The 20,138-nt window shown below is 36.1% G+C and overlaps 1 protein-coding gene across 2 annotated transcripts in view; it reads right to left on the bottom strand.

Moving 5' to 3' along the window:
* ZNF148 (zinc finger protein 148) overlaps positions 1 to 20,138 on the bottom strand; it is an 89,784-nt gene that overhangs the window by 30,203 nt on the left and 39,443 nt on the right. For both annotated transcript variants that reach the window (XM_065876348.1, XM_065876350.1), the window contains 2 exons: positions 13,134 to 13,257; positions 11,855 to 11,938 (listed from right to left, as the gene is read on the bottom strand). In XM_065876348.1, the coding sequence (XP_065732420.1) occupies positions 11,855 to 11,938; positions 13,134 to 13,257 (208 nt within the window). The remainder of the gene's footprint in view (positions 1 to 11,854; positions 11,939 to 13,133; positions 13,258 to 20,138) is intronic.

Genomic DNA, 20,138 nt, shown 5'->3' with positions numbered 1-20,138 from the left:
TAGGAATTTCTAGCTTTTTAACTATCCTGAAGTACCTTCCTCTTCCTGGTGCTTTTAAACGAGCAAATCTGACACACTGCTTCTCCTGGTATCCAGCACTGCAATGATCTTAATGGCTTCATGTCTGCCTGATTTTTAACTTGCTGCTCTGTGTGTTTCTGAACTATATGTGTATCTGTCTACCTATCCTTCCCCAAAGATTCCCAACTTCAGTACACCCCAGATTTTTTTCCTGGTCCTGGCTTCCATCATGCTTCTGCTCGATAGTTCCTGTGATGACACTTGACTCCCATGTAACATATGAACTAAATCTAACTCACAGGGCCACCAATCTGACTCCTCACTTGTCTATTTTATCTGAACCCCTAAAGCACAGGTTGTCTGTACTACTTGTATAGTTTGTCAAACTGTGAGTCGCGTGATTCACATGTTGATCCATTCAATAATTATACCTAAACAAGAATGAGACCACTTCAAGAGATTCCCAATTTGTTAAACTAGAAACTTGTCAAAACAAATGGTAAACATTCTTCTTTTAACTATAGACACTATAAACTAACAACACTGTATATGGATTTGAGGGGGAGGGATACTCACACACACAAAACACCTACAATTAATTGAAAACTATGCAATTTTCATTTTAAAGACTCTGATTCTTTATATTTCAGTTCTAAAGTATAACGTTTAAATGGAGTTTTCTGGATGACTTCTCTTATCCCCCAAAACAAAATATTTTTTTAAAGTTACAGTATAGTTTTATATGTAGGTATGTATGTATATATGTGTATGATTTCTTTTATATCTTCTCTGGGATGTTTTGTTAAATAGTCAAACTTTTTATACGTGTTTTATGTTATATCTTTTAATGTGAATTACTAACAGTTTTGCAAAGAAAAAAAAAATCTGGCTTCTGAAAGTTTTGTTAAACTGGAGAATGTCAGTCACAGCAATCTGAACTTCCCTGCTTAATCTTTCTTGGCAAGCTCTGCCCACGCCAGTGCTGTCTGGCTTCAGCAATCAGAACGCAAGGAGCTCATACTGCAGTAGCCCAACAGTTCCTTCATCTCCACAAAGAGAGTTTAACTAGGTCTGTAACATTTTCTTTTAATAAGACTTCTCCATTATGGCTAATAAACTCTAAGTTAGGGCTTCAAAGTAATGAGAGGTAAACTAATTTTTGACAATAACTGAACCATACTGAAGGAAATACAAAGTGCTGAACAAACCTAGTCAGGGGTGAATCAACATTCTCTCGGACTCCACCTCACTAGCCCAACTGGTTTAAAAAGAAAATAATAATGGTGTTATTCAGCTATTTAACATGGTTGTGAATAAAAGTCATAGTCAAGAGGAAAAGAAGATCAATGCATGTTTTCAGGCGTGAAGAATGCTAACTTAGAAGACAGATTTTTAGAAGACAGATTTTTAAATTGTTTCTTGCTACATCTGTATCTATAGAATTGTGTATATTCAAGAACTAAAGCCTTAAAAAAGAACATTGTGGGAAAAGAAACCTAAGGAATATGTATAATTCTGAATGACTTGCTTTTTTTTCAAAATCCCTTTTATTTGGGAGAAAAATCATTTTATAAAAACTTACCTATATATGGAAATAATTTTGTAACATTTTACTAATGAAATAAAAAATAGATTATGAAAAGTGCTATAACTATAAAAAAACAGCCATAATTTGCTATAACAGTCACAATATTAGAATAAGTATTCTGTGGCTTACTATTTAAAAGAATTCAGAAAATTAATATAAAATTAAAATACTGAAAACTGTACTTAAGTTCTTTACTCCTCAAACCAAAACACCCTACCCATGGCAATAAGATGGCATTTCCTTAAAGTGGTAACAAAATGACTAGAAAAGAACATGCAACTGGAGATATGTCATTCTAACATTTATTTTACATATGTATTAAAAAATGCTAAGAAAAGACACCTTAGATAAAGGTATCTGACCACATAGTAAATCTGCCAGTGACAAATGTTCAACCTTGGCTGTATACCTTACCAGTAATTCTGACCCAAACCAAAATGATCAATTAGGATTATCTTCAACCCTGGCTTCAAGTCCTCACCTTCTCTCCCATATCCCCAAAACATACTCTAAGTAAAGGATGTAATACATTCACAAAAGATATAAATCTCCCATAATTGCCAAAAATAGCAGTCCCAAGGATATCTGCATTTTGACAGTTTCAGTGCCTTAGGCTAAAGGAACAAAGCTTTAACCAGAAGTTCAGGGATCAGCCTTGGTACTCTCCCCTAAAATGGTATTTCATAGGCTGGCCCAAACAATTAAATAATAACCTGTCCAGGCTGAGTTAAAAATTTTTTGATTTGAAAACAAAATCAAGCTAGGTTCCTGGTTTTTAAAAGCCACAGAAGATTTCTTTACTGGTAACAAGAGCAGCCAAGCAAGTAATGATTTTTAACCACGTTGCAAATGGAAAAGACAATAGGTTTGGGGGCTGGGAGACTGGAGGTGACAGTATAATGAGACCCAAAAGGATGAGGGAGGCTATAAGGAAAACAAAGCCTGTAAGAACTGGTAGTTCTTCTCACCAAACAACCTTTGAGGTTCAGTTGATAGGTGACTTACTACTTATTTGACAATTTAAAAATGGATAGGGATCAAAAACCACATTCACAGAAAGACAAGATGAAAAGGTAGAGGGCTAAGTACCAGAGGAAGGAACAACATAAAGCCCCAGAAAAACAACTAAATGAAATGGAGATAGGCATTCGTCCAGAAAAATAATTCAGAATAATGATAGTGAAGATGATCCAGGACCTTGGAAAAAGAATGGAGGCAAAGATCGAGAAGGTGCAAGAAATGTTTAACAAAGACCTAGAAGAATTAAAGAACAAACAGAGATGAACAATACAATAACTGAAATGAAAAATACACTAGAAGGAATCAATAGCAGAATAACTGAGGCAGAAGAACGGATAAGTGACCTGCAAGACAGAATGGTGGAACTCACTGCTGTGGAACAGAAAAGAGAAAAAAGAATGAAAAGAAATGAAGACAGCCTAAGAGACCTCTGGGACAACATTAAACGCAACAACATTCGCATTATAGGGTTCCCAGAAGGAGAAGAGAGAGAGAAAGGACCCGAGAAAATATTTGAAGAGATTATAGTTGAAAACGTCCCTAACATGGGAAAGGAAAGAGCCAACCAACTCCAGGAAGCACAGAGAGTCCCATACAGGATAAACCCAAGGAGAAACACGCCGAGACACATAGTAATCAAACTGGCAATAATTAAAGACAAAGAAAAACTACTGAAAGCAGCAAGGGAAAAATAACAAATAACATACAAGGGAAGTCCCATAAGGTTAACAGCTGATTTTTCAGCAGAAACTCTACAAGCCAGAAGGGAGTGGCATGATATACTTAAAGTGATGAAAGGGAAGAACCTTCAACCAAGATTACTGTACCCAGCAAGGATCTCATTCAGATTCCAAGGAGAAATCAAAAGCTTTACAGACAAGCAAAAGCTGAGAGAATTCAGCACCACCAAATCAGCTCTACAACAAATGCTAAAGGAACTTCTCTAAGTGGGAAACACAAGAGAAGAAAATGACCTACAAAAACAAATCCAAAACGATTAAGAAAATGGTCATAGGAACAAACATACTATTACCTTAAACGTGAATGGATTAAATGCTCTAACCAAAAGACACAGGCTTGCTGAATGGATAGAATATGCTGTCTACAATGGACCCACTTCAGACCTAGGGACACATACAGACTGAAAGTGAGGGGATGGAAAAAGATATTCCATGCAAATGGAAATCCAAAGAAAGCTGAAGTAGAAATACTCATACGAGATAAAAGAGACTTTAAAATAAAGAATGTTACAAGAGAAAAGGAAGGACACTATGTAATGATCAAGGGATCAATTCAAGAAGAAGATATAACAATTATAAATATATATGCACCCAACATAGAAGCACCTCAATACATAAGGCAACGACTAACAGCTCTAAAAGAGGAAATCGACAGTGACACAATAATAGTGGGGGACTTCAACATCTCACTTACACCAATGGACAGATCCTCCAAACAGAAAATTAATAAGGAAACACAAGCTTTAAATGACACAATAGACCACATAGATTTAATTGATATTTATAGGACATTCCATCCCAAAACAGCAGATTACACTTTCTTCTCAAGTGTGCACGGAACATTCTCCAGGATAGATCACATCTTGGGGCACAAATCAAGCCTCAGTACATTTAAGAAAACTGAAATCATATCAAGCATCTTTTCTGACCACAATGCTATGAAATTAGAAATCAATTACAGGGAAAACAACGTAAAATACACAAACACATGAAGGCTAAACAATACTAAATAACCAAGTGATCACTGAAGAAATCAAAGAGGAAATCAAAAAATACCAAGAGACAGGGGCTTCCCTGGTGGCGCAGTGGTTTAGAGTCCGCCTGCTAATGCAGGGGACACGGGTTTGTGCCCTGGTCTGGGAAGATCCCACATGCCGCGGAGCGGCTAGGCCCGTGAGCCATGGCCACTGAGCCTGCGAGTCCGGAGCCTGTGCTCCGCAACGGGAGAGGCCACAACAGTGAGAGGCCCGCATACCGCAAAAAAAAAAAAACCTAGAGACAAATGACAATGAAAACACAACGATCCAAAACCTACGGGATGCGGCAAAGGAAGTTCTAAGAGGGAAGTTTATAGCAAAACCAGCCTATCTCAAGAAACAAGAAAACCTCAAATAAACAATCTAACCTTACACCTAAAGGAACTAGAGCAAGAAGAACAAACAAAACCCAAAGTTAGAAGAAGGCAAGAAATCATAAAGATCAGAGCAGAAATAAATGAAACAGAAACAAAGAAAACAATAGCAAAGATCAATAAAACTAAAAGCTGGTTCTTTGAGAAGATAAACAAAATTGATAAACCATTAGCCAGACTCATCAAGAAAAAGAGGGAGAGGACTCATATCAATAAAATTAGAAATGAAAAAGGAGCAGTTACAACAGACACCACAGAAATACAAAGCATCTTAAGAGACTACTACAAGCAACTCTATGCCAATAAAATGGACAACCTGGAAGAAATGGACAAATTCTGAGAAAGGTATAACCTTCCAAGACTGAACCAGGAAGAAATAGAGAATATGAACAGACCAATCACAAGTAATGATACTGAAATTGTGATTAAAAAGCTTCCAACAAACAAAAGTCCAGAACCAGATGGCTTCACAGGTGAATTCTATCAAACATTTAGAGAAGAGCTAACACCCACCCTTCTCAAACTCTTCCAAAAAATTGCAGAGGAAGGAACACTCCCAAACTCATTCTATGAGGCCACCATCACCCTGATACAAACAAAGATACTACAAAGAAAGAAAATTACAGACCAATATCACTGATGAATATAGATGCAAAAATCCTCAACAAAATACTAGCAAACAGAATCCAACAACACATTAAAAGGATCATACACCATGATCAAGTGGGATTTATCCCAGGCATGCAAAGATTCTTCAATATATGCAAATCAATCAATGTGATACACCATATTAACAAACTGAAGAATAAAAACCATATGATCATCTCAACAGATGCAGAAAAAGCTTTTTACAAAATTCAACACCCATTTTGATAAAAATTCTCCAGAAAGTGGGCATGGAGGGAACCTACCTCAACATAATAAAGGCCATAGATGACAAACCCACAGCAAACATCATTCTCAATGGTGAAAAACTGAAAGCATTTCCTCTAAGATCAGGAAAAAGACAAGGATGGCCACTCTCACCACTCTTATTCAACAAAGTTTTGGAAGTCCTAGCCATGCCAATCAGAGAAGAAAAAGAAATAAAAGGAACACAAACTGGAAAAGAAGAAGAAAAACTGTCACTGTTTGCAGATGAAATGATAGTATACATAGAGAATCCTAAAGATGCCACCAGAAGACTACTAGAGCTAATCAATGAATTTGGTAAAGTTGCAGGGTACAAAATTAATGCACAGAAATCTCCTGCATTCCTATACACTAATGATGAAAAATCTGAAAGAGAAATTAAGGAAACACTCCCATTTACCACTGCAACAAGAAGAAGAAAATACCTAGGAATATACCTACCTAGGGAGACAAAAGACCTGTTTGCAGAAAACTATAAGACACTGATGAAAGAACAATCAACAAAACAAAGAACAATTAAAGGTGATATCAACAGATGGAGAGATATACCATGTTCTTGGATTGGAAGAATCAATATTGTGAAAATGACTATACTACCCAAAGCAATCTACAGGTTCAATGCAATCTCTATCAAATTACCAATGGCATTTTTTACAGAACTAGAATAAAAAGGCTTAAAATTTGTATGGAGACACGAAAGACCCCGAATAGGCAAAGCAACCTTGAGAGAAAAAAATGGAGCTAGAGGAATGAGACTCCCTGACTTCAGACTATACTACAAAGCTTCAGTAATCAAGACAGTATGGCTTCCACCCCTTTTAGATGTTACTAAACCCACAAGGAAGGCTAAGCCGTAACTGGCTTACTGGTAGAGCAAGAAAAACTCAAAAAGGCAAATGATATCGTTCTGCTTCTAGTCCCATTCTTCATAGTTAGTGATTTCACATTGTGTGGTCTGGAGTCGCAGAGATTTGAGCTGGAATCTTGGCTCCACCATATACTAGATTATATAAATTTCGGTAAGTTTCTTAACTTCTGTGTGCATCCTACTTCTTCAACTAAAAAATGGGGATAGTAATAGCGCCTCCCTTTCAAGGTTAATGAGGACTGAATAAGACATTTAACAAAACATTTAGCACAATATCCAGTCTTAGTAAATTCTCAATAAACATTAACTACCCAATATAACCTGCTGAAATCCAAGATACCCCATGGCTTAGCATAATTATTTTTCCAGACTAATATTACAAAATTGTGACCAGCACTGTAAAAAAGAATTTACTACTAGAACTGAAAAGAAAACAGCAGAGCGCAATAAGTCAAGTATTGTTCTGAAAATCTTTTTTCAGACTCAGACACACATTCTTTCTCTCTCTCCCCACCCCCCTCAACTGAGCCTCCCACAGTTTTTCTCTGTTGCCTTCACTATGTAGTCTTCAAAAGACTGCATATCTGGCTCTTCTTCAGGGCACAAGAGCATTTTGTATAAAACTCTACAACACTTACTACACTCGGCTTGTTTATATGTGTATCTCTCCCATTAGAATGTAAATTCCAACATCACTAATTATTAGAGAAATGCAAATCAAAACTACAATGAGGTACCACCTCACACCAGTTGGAATGGTCGTCGTCAAAAATCTACAAACAATAAATGCTGGCGAGGGTGTGGAGAAAAGGGAACCCTCCTATACTGTTGGTGGGAATGTAAATTGGTGTAGCCACTACGGAGAACAGTATGGAGGTTCCTTAAAAAGCTGAAAATATCAGGGTGATGGTGGCCTCGTAGGATGAGTTTGGGAGTGTTGCTCCCTCACATACACCATGTTCTTGGATTGGAAGAATCAACATTGTAAAAATGACTCTACTACCCAAAGCAATCTACAGATTCAATGCAATCCCTATCAAACTACCACTGGCATTTTTCACAGAACTAGAACAAAAAATCTTAAAATTTGTATGGAGACACAAAAGACCCCGAATAGCCAAAGCAGTCTTGAGGGAAAAAAACGGAGCTGGAGGAATCAGACTCCCTGACTTCAGACTATACTACAAAGCTACAGTAATCAACACAGTATGGTACTGCCATAAAAACAGAAATATAGATCAATGGAACAAGATAGAAAGCCCAGAGATAAACCCACACACATATGGTCACCTTATCTTTGATAAAGAAGGCAAGAATATACACTGGAGAAAAGACAGCCTCTTTAATAAGTGGTGCTTGGAAAACTGGACAGGTACATGTAAAAGTATGAAATTAGAACACTCCCTAACACCATACACAAAAATAAACTTAAGGGCTTCCCTGGTGGCACAGTGGTTGAGAGTCTGCCTGCCGATGCAAGAGACACGGGATCGTGCCCCGGTCTGGGAAGATCCCACATGCCGCGGAGCAGCTGGGCCCGTGAGTCGTGGCTGTTGAGCCTGTGCGTCTGGAGCGTGTGCTCCGCAACGGGAGAGGCCACAGCATTGAGAGGCCCACGTACCGCAAAAAAAAAAACAAACAAAAAAACTCAAAATGGATTAAAGACCTAAATGTAAGGCCAGACACTATCAAACTCTTGGAGGAAAACATAGGCAGAACACCCTATGACTAAATCACAGCAAGATCCTTTTTGACCCATCTCCTAGAGAAATGGAAATAAAAAAAATAAACAAATGGGACCTAATGAAACTTAAAAGCTTTGGCATAGCAAAGGAAACCATAAACAAGACCAAAAGACAACCCTCAGAATGGAGAAAATATTTGCAAATGAAGCAACTGACAAAGAATTAATCTCCAAAATTTATAAGCAGCTCATGCAGCTCAATATCAAAAAAACAAACAACGCAATCCAAAAATGGGCAGAAGACCTAAACAGACATTTATCCAAAGAAGATATACAGAATGCCAACAAACACATGAAAGAATGCTCAACATCATTAATCACTAGAGAAATGCAAATCAAAACTACAATGAGATTTCATCTCACACCGGTCAGAATGGCCATCATCAAAAAATCTACAAACAATGGATGCTGGAGAGGGTGTGGAGAAAAGGGAACCCTCTTGCACTGTTGGTGGGAATGTGAATTGATACAGCCACTATAGAGAACAGTATGGAGGTTCCTTATAAAACTAAAAATAGAACTACCATACAACCCAGCAATCCTACTACTGGGCATATACCCTGAAAAAACCATAATTCAAAAAGAGTCATGTACCAAAATGTTCATTGCAGCTCTATTTACAGTAGCCAGGACATGGAAGCAACCTAAGTGCCCATCAACAGATGAATGGATAAAGAAGATGTGGCACATATATACAATGGAATATTACTCAGCTGTAAAAAGAAACGAAATGGAGTTATTTGTAGTGAGGTGGGTGGACCTAGAGTCTGTCATACAGAGTGAAGTAAGTCAAAGAGAAAAACAAATACCATATGCTAACACATATATATGGAATTTAAGGGGAAAAAAAAAAAAGGACATGAAGAACCTAGGGGCAAGATGGGAATAAAGACACAGACCTACTAGAGAATGGACTTGAGGATATGGGGAGGGGGAAGGGTAAGCTGTGACAAAGTGAGAGAGTGGCATGGACATATATATACACTACCAAACGTAAAATAGATACCTAGTGGGAAGCAGCCACATAGCACAGGGAGATCAGCTCGGTGCTTTGTGACCACCTAGAGGGGTGGGATAGGGAGGGTGGGAGGAAGATGCAAGAGGGAAGGGATATGGGGATATATGTATATGTATAGCTGGTTCACTTTGTTATAAAGCAGAAACTAACACACCATTGTAAAGCAATTATACTCCAATAAAAATGTTAAAAAAAAAAAAAAGAAAAAGAAAATAGAACTACCATAAGACCCAGCAATTCCACTACTAGGTGTATACCCAGAGAAAAATCATAGTTCGAAAAGATACATGCACCCCAATGTTCACTGCAGCACTATTTACAATAGCCAGGACATGGAAGTAACCTAAATGTCCATCAACAGAAGAATGGATAAAGATGTGGTACATACATACAATGGAATATTACTCAGCCATAAAAAAGAACAAAATAATGCCATTTGCAGCAACATGGATGGACCTAGAGACTGTCATACTAAGTGAAGTAAGTCAGACACAGAAAGACAAATATCATGATATTGCTTATATGTGCAATCTAAAAAAAGGGGTACAAATGAACTTATTTACAAAACAGAAGTAGAGTCACAGATGTAGAAAACAAACGGTTACCAGGGATTTGGTGGGGGCGCGGTGGATAAGTTGGGAGACTGGGATTGACATAAACACACTACTATATATAAAATAGATAACTAATAAACACCTACTGTATAGCACAGGGAACTCTACTCAGTACTCTGTAATGGCCTATATGGAAAAGAATCTAAAAAAAGAGTGGATATATGTATATGTATAACTGATTCACTTTGTTGTACACCTGAAACTAACACAACGTTGTACATCAACTATACTCCAATAAAAATTTTTTTTAAAAAGGTAAACTCCAAGGAAACTGCCTTTTATTACCTATTTCTGGTACATGAAAAATACTGCCAGCTCAGTAAAATTTGTTGAATGAGTGATTAAATCATCAAAACCTAATAGGTATTAAAAACATACAAAACCTTTAACTGTTTTCATTTATCATTATCTGATTGGGTTTTATTATTGTATAAACTTTAAATTTACCTATAAGTCACAAAAAAAATCAATAAAGTTGGGACCTCCCTGGTGGTCCAGTGGTAAAGAATCCACCTTCCAATGCAGGGGACGCGGGTTTGATCCCTGATCAGGGAACTGAGATCCCACGTGCCACGGAGCAACTAAGCGCTCATGCCACAACTAGGAAGAAGCCCGTGTGCCAAAACAAAGAGCTCACATGCCTCAACGAAGATCGCACATGCCACAGCTAAGACCCAACGCAGCCAAAAAAAAAAAATAGAATATTAGAAAAAAAATAACAGGACTTAAAAAAAAAAAAAAATCAATACCGTTGTTCTTCCTCCCAAGTGCCTTGTATACTCCCGTCTAGAAATGGTGAAAAATGTTTACTTAAGAAACTGAAATGGGTGGTGTGCATAATGATCTTTGAAAAGTAGAACATCAAAGCATACAGATGTGCTGCACAGCTGAAGTTTTATTTAGGAGACTAGCCATGTTCATGTTTGTTAGGGGCCAATAAAGTTAAGGAAAGTTTATTAGGCAGAAAAGCTTGCTTCCTCTATATGACAAACTGCCCAAAGATCCCCTTTCACAGGTACTGCAGGTACCATGAGAACACATCTAAATAACAACACTGGGCAGGTACTTGCTTGACTACTTAATATAGAGATATATGAAGAATCTTAATATTTTCAATATTCATATATTATCACCATCATTTTCAATTCTATTTAAATATAAGAACCAAAGTTATACAAATTTACCAACTCTTTTATTCCATCACAAAAAGGCAAAATACTGGAAATAAATTCTAAAGAAACACTTTTCATCATGCTTAGAGATGTCAAAAGTTGACAGTTTACTAAATCAAGGTTACATATAAAACTTGGTTTTACGTTCGTCAAAAAAAAAAAAAAAAAGAATAAATGCAACTAAATGTTTGCTCTAAAATGAGGCTCAACTTTTAAAGGTATGGGTTCCTTTAGAGTGATCTTCCAAAATATTTGTTTCTAAATCTTTAACAACTTGACTGAAAAACTGGAAGTTTACAATTTATAAGATTATAACTCTCTTGATATAGTAAGCTATATACATGAAACTGTAAGGGGGAAAAACGTGGTATTGCTATTTTAGGACTCAGGCACTTTGCTTCATCCCCCTGGCTAATTACTGCAAATGATATTGTTACCTACTCTAAACTTGTTAAACATCTAAGGAAACAGCTATTTCACAAAAACTTCTTTCCATTTGTCACTTTAAACATATTTTAAGCTATTATGAAACTCTATTTCAAAGTAATTTATTAGGCTCAGATATTAAGCCAAGTCCTACAGTTAACACTGATTTACTGAAGGAAGAAAAAAAGATAAGCTGTGATAAATACTCTTAAGAAACAAAACTGACAAAAGTTGCAACAAGTTGTTGCTCCTTATTAAAAATTCTTCTCTATATTTGACATGGTAATTTTAATGACCCTAGTAAGGGAGGCAACACTCACCAGTATGAATCTTCTCATGTCTCTGTAGCAGGTACTTCTGTATGAAACGCATGTCACATTGACTACATTGAAATGGTTTTTCACCTTAAAATAATTTCACATCCACAAATTAGTTACTGGATAAAACACAGTTTATAGTTACTATTTTTGAAGAAAGAGAAATCTTAGAAGCCCAAGTTCTGGAAATTCCAAATTATCCACACAAAGTTTTTATACTATTCATTAACAGAATTTTATATCCTCTCAATTTCCTCCCCAAGATTTAAAAATTCACATTCTCACAACCTCACAAAAATGAGATTAAATCTTTCAAGGGAAAAAGAAGTAAATAAATAAAGCAATTTAAAATAGAATTTAAAAATCACAAGGCTAGAAAGGACTCTACAGGTTACCAAGTGTGTCTTAAACATCTCTTCTTTTTATCTGGAGGAAGATCCACCCACCTTGTTCTCCCTGGCTAACCACCACTTTATGCCCTTTCACTTATTTTCTCCAGAACCTTCAGAACTTTCTAAACATCCCCTTAAAAAAAAACTAATCCTGTCTCTTCAAACGTTCCCTCTCTGTTGGAGCCTTTCCTTTCAGTAGTCTACCCTATGTCTCAAATTCTTCACCACCCACTTGTCCTTTAACCCTTATACTCTGATTTCTGAAAAGCTTACTCATGATCTCCCTGCTATTTATTCTAACGGTTTGTTCTCAGCTCTCAGGTCTCTCTCTATCCTCTCAGAAGGTTGTGCTATGATTGATCCTACCCTCCTTGGAATTCTCTTTGGGCTTCTGGAACACTGTATTTTATCAGTTCATCAAATCTACCTTATTACTCTGTCTCCCTACCCACCCCTTAACTCAACGTACATGTCTAGTAATCTTTCCCCAAAGATCTGTGATCAGGTCTTTAGTTCTGATCTCCACAACTTCATGTTATTTTTTTATATTTGATTCCCAAATTCATATTTCAAACTCCATCTGGACATCTTACATAGAAAAATAAATGCTGACAGGCTTTTAATAGTTCATTCTTTAACTGTTTCTCTAGCTAAAAAGAACACATTAAGCCAGATAAATATTCAGTTAAGACTAATTTTGCACATCTATGCTAATTGTTTTCTCATTTAAAGTTTTTCCTGCTTTCCTTCTTACATCCTGGCCTATGAAGTCTCTGATTTGAAATGCCAGGTTACCTAAAGCCTTAGAAATGAATGACATTTACAAGAAGATGAAAATAGCAAAGATAATAATTTTAATGGCCATAAGCCCACTTTAATTCAAGAAATACCTGTATGAATGAAGACATGTCTCTGTAAGTGATAGTTCGTTCTAAAGGCAGCATTGCAGTGCTCACAAACGTGAGATTTAGGGGTTTTCAAACCAAGTGATCCATCCTCATTTATTGTAAGGATCTGGTTTTAAAAAAAAAAAGGCGAAACAAAAGAAAGAAATTTTTAAAACGTAATACTAATTTATAAAACAGATAATGCCTTTTAATGCAAACAATGGTCACCAGAAATTATGAAATATTTTTTCCTAAAAATCTTGAGAGGGCTATTAGAATAATGTTACCATTAATTTTAAGAAAGTACAATGTGACTCAGTATGGGTAAAAATCACTAATAAAACCTTGGAAGCTGGTTAGGTAAGATCTCAGCACTCTGCCCCCTCCTCTCCAAACCTGATGTCTAGTAGAGTCCCTAAGTGTTCTCTGCTAGGGTGAGTATAGCTTTATTTTCAATTTAAAAATATCACATATGCAGGACAAAAGTCTTATGTTTTAGACATGGCGTAAATATCAATCAAATAGCACTGGTTAAATAAATCATGGAAAATGAATACAATTTAATATCATGTGGCTGTAAAACAAAACGAGAAAGCTCTCTATATACTTACATAGAAAGAGCTTGAGGATTTATTCTTAAGAAAAAAAGCAAGGTCCAGAATCTAGTATATAATTTTGCTAATTTTGTATACAAGATAGTACATATAGCAATATATATTTGTTTGCATATGCATAAAAACTATTTGAGAAGGATATACATAAAATGTATATAACCTTGGTTGTCATGGCTGGGGAACTTGGCATATAGGAGGTATGGCAGGAGGGAGGTTTTACACTGTACACACTTAAAACATTTTTCTGAACCATACAAACACTTACTACGTTCTCCTTTTTCTTTCTTCTTAAAGAAGAAAAAAAGAAAACTAACTTTTTAAGTCATCCTAGAACTGAATTTTGAGTCTGGCTCAGTTTAGGACCTCTAAGGTTATTCTAGGACTACTGAACTATTGTTAAGCGTATTCCTTAATAAATGAGAGTGGGTATGGGGAAGGAAGACAGGTGACAAAAGACATCAACCTTGTCTGCCTGTGCTTCCTGTGGTCGAGAATATCTTGGGCCAGGTCTGGACAGTTCCAGAGAGAAGCTCACCTTTGGGCTTCATGTATTCCAGTTTATCAACCATTTGCCCAACATGCAACATTTAAACTGCCTCTTCTCACCAGACACATGGCAGAGTGAAAATAACAAATAATCCCTTTTTTCATTATTGAGGAGAGAAGAAAGATGACAAAATATGATGTGAAGATAAGAAGCAGAGAAAACTAGGAGGTAAGATCAGGAGGAATATGGCAAGTGAGAGGGAAACAGTACTGGAGGTGGGGGCATACAGAGTGGGAGCCAAGAAACTGTGTACCACACAGGGTAGAGAAATCTAGCAAACATCTTACAAAATACAAAGTCCTGTGGAAACTGATTAGGACCTGTAAATACACAGCTATGACCCCCTTCCCAAAACCTAGAAAGAGGGAGTAAGTAAGGAAAAAGGGCTTTAATTTTTAAAAAAAAATTTTTTACTTTAAATTCAGGAAGACAATTCAGCCTATACTGTATGTAAATCAACGGTATTTATTATGCAAATTATACAGAGCATGTGGGTTCTGGGCAAACTGCCAATGTGGTCAACAATGCTTCAAAGTCTATGTACCAAAGTCACAGAGGGAAACATTTGGCAGGAGAATTCAAGTGGGTGTCACAGCTTCCTGAAGAGTCAGTGAGAACAGAAAGTTTCATCTCTGGTCAGTCAGTCTAAAATTTTTTCAACCCCTCCAAGTCACAAAATAATATTCAAGCTAACAATGTGTAAAACAAATGAACAAAAAAACCACAAAATCTTTTAAAACATGATTCAAAATATTTCTAACATAAAATAAGTAACAAAAAGATGTTAAACATTTTATACAAAACAGAATAAAAACAAGATAGCACCAGGTATTTTTTCACATATGTTGATAACAAATAAGAAGATCCAAGTGCCAAAAACATGGCAACTCAATAGCTTTCTGTGGCATAGCAACTGCAAGGAAAGGCTCTGTAAGGAACAAATCCGGCCCAAGTTACTTAATGTGAAACGGATGTAATCCTTGACTATACAAAGCCCTTTTATGAAGAGTTAAGGAGTTCTAGGTCATTGTTTTCTGGCACTGGGGGTAATGCTGCCTTTCACTGTGGACTCAAGCCTTAATTCAAGGTGGATTTTATGGATGAAACAGCAAACACTGACTTGTGAATAAGCAGACTGAAAAACCTAGCATATTTATAAGTTCAATGACACAAAAATCAAATTGTTGGACATTTTGTATTTAATTTTATATTAATTTTTTTCTTTTCTTAGGCCGGGGTAACACACATCTTTGTATCAATATAAAAGAAAATTATCTTGCCTCAGAAGAACACCAGTGGCTCTTCCAATTTATAATCTGTTTTAAATATAACCGACAGATCTTGTCTGTTTTACTCACCACTATAACCCCAGTATCCAAACGGTATCATAGTGAAACTCTATAAATGTCTGTTGATATGGCTGCCTACTACTACCCATACCAAACATCCTCACAGCTTACCACTCTACGTAAAACTTTCTGCAAATTCACTAAGTAGTACCATAGTGAAATGGCTATGTAAAGAACAAAGTTCCTTGGTGGAACAGAAATTGCTCATTAATACAGGTAAAATTATCTTCCTTGGTATAGACTTGGTTTCTTTTCCTGTTCACATCCTTTCCAGATCTTTTAGTAAAATGTGATCTACCAGGTAAGTGGATTTGCCTGAGATTGGCAGGCTTACTTGCTACTAGTACCATAAAATGTTTTTGCTTTTCTTTTTCCCTTAAACATATGAGCACCATTACAACGGAAGAACTTGAAATTTCCAAGTTTAAACCCTAAGGTGCCTGCTATAATATCTCCACATGATTTGTCTTGACTCCTGTCACTGCTGCTTTTGGAGAAATATGATACGTTATAAAGATCAAGCAGCCGGGCTTCATCAAGAGTAAAGAAATTAGTAATAGTCTAAACAATACTCAGCATACTTGATTTTTTTCCTTAACTGTTTCATAAGTTTAAAACAGAATTTTTCAGTAGAATATTCCAATACCAAATGGAACTCCTCAATTAATCTGCTTTCTTAACCTCACGGTCCATTAGCAGATATATTTTTTGTTCTGAGCCAAATCTGTTCCCAGCTAGCTATACATAGCAATGCCTATGTTAAATAATATACCAATTTTCATCCAAGGAAGCACTAACCTCTGCCTATTCAATTTAGAGATTTTTGACTCCTCAAGGGTCACTGCCACCAAATAACTGAAACTTGACACCCCTCAGTGAGAAAGTTTTATTCTCTTAAAAGGCAGATGTGATTTTCCCCATTCTATGTATACTATGTACTACTGAAATTGTTAAAGCATATTTTAAACTAATGATTATAAGTTTTATCATACATTCTTAAATCAATTTCTAAACCACCAAAACCCCAAAAACAATTTGGAGGAGACAGTTTAAAATTCTCACCTATTATGAGCTGTTTTACTGCAACTGAGGGTGTGGAGTGAGATCTAAAGTTCACTTTACTCTCCAAATCCAACTAGAAATGGAAGAGTGCAAGCCCAAAGACATACAACAAAATAACACAGTAGCCCAAAGCAATAACCACCTAAACATCTTGACCATCCTACTTATCGTTAATATCCCACCTCACGTTGTCACTTTCTTTCATTCTCCATGATTTTTACTGTCTCTCAGCATTTGATTTTACTTATTAACAAATTTCATTTCTAAACGGCAAGCTTTTGCCAGTGCTAGAACATGAAATTCACTATATCGTAAGCATGGTACATATAACATGATATCAATAACTGATGTTCAGCAGAATGACCCTGAGCCTTAGAAAAGGTTATTTCTCTCATATTTCCTAAATATCAGGCAAAGAAGTATGTGAATTTTTTAAAAGAAAGATTTACAGACAAATATTTTTTTAAATTAGGGTTTGATTCTGTGGAAAAATTATTTACCCAGAATACAAAATTCCCTGGAGAAATTAGATAAATAAAATACTAATACTTTTTTTTTAAACTAATTTTCTTCTTCGTTTTTCTCTTAAGTACTATTCCGTATTTCCATCCCCAGTCTTACAATCAGTTATTTACCGTAAGGCTACTCCTTCCACAATCAAGCTAACATGTAGGAGAAAGCTTGACAAATAGCTAGTATATCTATTTCTCTCCTTCTTTCAATTAAATTTTCCTCATTTTAAATCACTCAATTTAGAATCTTTTTGATTCTAAAATCACTAATCTTTTCTGGGACCCAGTGGTGTATAATAAATTGCTGGGAATGGATTCTCTATATAATTCATAATCTATTTGATTTGTGGGATAGGCTCTTCCTTCCTGAGTTCAGCATAACTCTGAAAAATCAATTTCTACTCAGACCACCTATAGTGTTATAACAAAAAACCCAGTTCCTTTCTTCAGTACCTGATAAGAGATCCTGGCACATAACAGGCACTCAAATTATTTGCTAAGAGAATGAAAAAGGAGATACATTTCAGAATAAGGTAATCAAAAAGCACTCTGCTCTACCTCATTCTATTTACTAAAGAGTTTGAAAAGACCTATAAAGCATATATAATACTGGATTAAGATAATATTGTTATATTTTACTGAAAAGGATTCTTAGAGTTCATCAATGTTAACTCAACAATCCTCATAAAACCCTTCTGTGGTGGAAAACGTCATCACCTACTTCACATAAGTCAATAGCAAAGTCGGATGGTAATACCTCATTTATCCAGAAACTTTTACTATTAAGACTTGAGATTCTCAAGCCCCAACGCAGCCAAAAAAAAAAAAAAAAAAAAAGGGGGTGCTGGGAAAACTGGACAGCTACATGTAAAAGAAGGAAATTAGAACACTCCCTAACACCATACACAAAAATAAACTCAAAATGGATTAGAGACCTAAATGTAAGGCCAGACACTATAAAATGCTTAGAGGAAAACATAGGAAGAACACTCCTTGACATAAATCACAGCAAGATCTTTTTTGATCCACCTCCTAGAGAAATGGAAATAAAAATAAACAAATGAAACTTAAAAGCTTTTGCACAGCAAAGGAAACTACAAACAAGACGAAAAGACACTCCTCATAATGGGAGAAAATATTTGCAAATGAATCAACAGACAAAGGATTAATTTCCAAAATATATAAACAGCTCATGCAGCTCAATATTAAAAAAACAAACAACCCAATCCAAAAATGGGCAGAAGACCTAAATAGGCATTTCTCCAAAGAAGACATACAGATGGCCAAGCAGCACATGAAAAGCTGCTCAACATCACTAATAATTAGAAAAATGCAAATCAAAACTACAATGAGGTATCACATCACACCAGTTAGAATGGGCATCATCAGAAAATCTACAAACAACAAATGCTGGAGAGGGTGTGGAGAAAAGGGAACCCTCTTGCACTGTTGGTGGGAATGTAAATTGATACAGTCACTATGGAGGACAGTATGGAGGTTCCTTAAAAAACTAAAAATAGAACTACCATATGACCCAGCAATCCCAGTACTGGGCATATACCCTGAGAAAACCATAATTCAAAAAGACACATGCACCCCAATGTTCACTGCAGCACTATTTACAATAGCCAGGTCATGGAAGCAACCTAAATGCCCATCGACACACAAATGGATAAAGAAGATGTGGTACATATATACAATGGAATATTACTCAGCCATAAAAAGGAACGAAACTGGGTCATTTGTAGAGACGTGGATGGATCGAGACTGTCATACAGAGTGAAGTAAGTCAGAAAGAGAAAAACAAATATTGTATATTAATGCATATATGTGGAACCTAGAAAAATGGTACAGATGAACCGGTTTGCCGGGCAGAAATAGAGACACAGAAGTACAGAACAAACGTATGAACACCATTGGGGAAAGCAGCGGGGGTGGGGGAGACGAATTGGGCGATTGGGATTGACATGTATACACTGATGTGTATAAAACATGACTAATAAGGACCTGCTGTATAAAAAAATAAATAAAATAAAATTCAAAACAAAAAAACAGTACTCAGAGTTGTGAGTATTAAATGAGTTAATGATATCAAGTGTTTAGAATAGTGCCTGGCACATACTAGTGTGTGTAAGAGCACTATAAAAATAGTTGTTATTATAAAGTTTGGAAAACAAGAAAAGCTGAGAGCAACCTTTTTAGTATGCAAAGAGTGTTAAAAGAGAATGAACCAGAATAGTAGGAAAGCAATTTCATTTCTTACAATAGTGTTAAATATGGTGGAAGGGTAGACTATTTTATGTGAGGTTTTGCAAAGAACAATAAAAAGAGGGTGAAAATTGACCTCGCCAAGTACTGCAGGGACATGACATTAAAGTCAGGACAATAAATTCAACAAAAAAAGACTAGGTGATCTTTAAAAAGAAAAAAAAAAAAAGTAAACCATAATCACCCTGGACTCTTTTAGTATAAATGGAAATCCCCTAAATTAGAATCTCCGAGGATGGGGCCTGCATATTTATAACTGGAATAGACCTATGGGTGATCTAATGCAGAGCCACAAGAACCACTAACATGAATGCACTGAGACTGAATTAAGTCTACTAAAACTTTTCATACATTTCTAATAACTTTAGTTCTCTGTAGTCCTAATCCACAACAAAACAAAAAAAGAGTCAAAGGGGCAATGGAAGGTGATGTTAAGTGGCCACATAGGTACAGCAATGTAAAAATGAATAGTAAGTATATCATTAAGGAATGAGACAGTGAAGCAATTATAAGCAGTCAAAAAACTCTTAAAGTCTAGCAGTCAGGAGTTTTCAGGATGAGGGGAAAAAAGCCCTAACATCTCAGTCTTCCCAGAGGGCTTCACTATGATACGTATGATTTTTTCTTTAATGTTTACAACATCAACCCCAAAGCAT

Source organism: Phocoena phocoena, chromosome 4 (genome assembly GCF_963924675.1).
Source record: "Phocoena phocoena chromosome 4, mPhoPho1.1, whole genome shotgun sequence".
NCBI classification, from domain to species: domain Eukaryota; kingdom Metazoa; phylum Chordata; class Mammalia; order Artiodactyla; family Phocoenidae; genus Phocoena; species Phocoena phocoena.
This window is presented reverse-complemented; position numbering and strand designations above follow the sequence as displayed.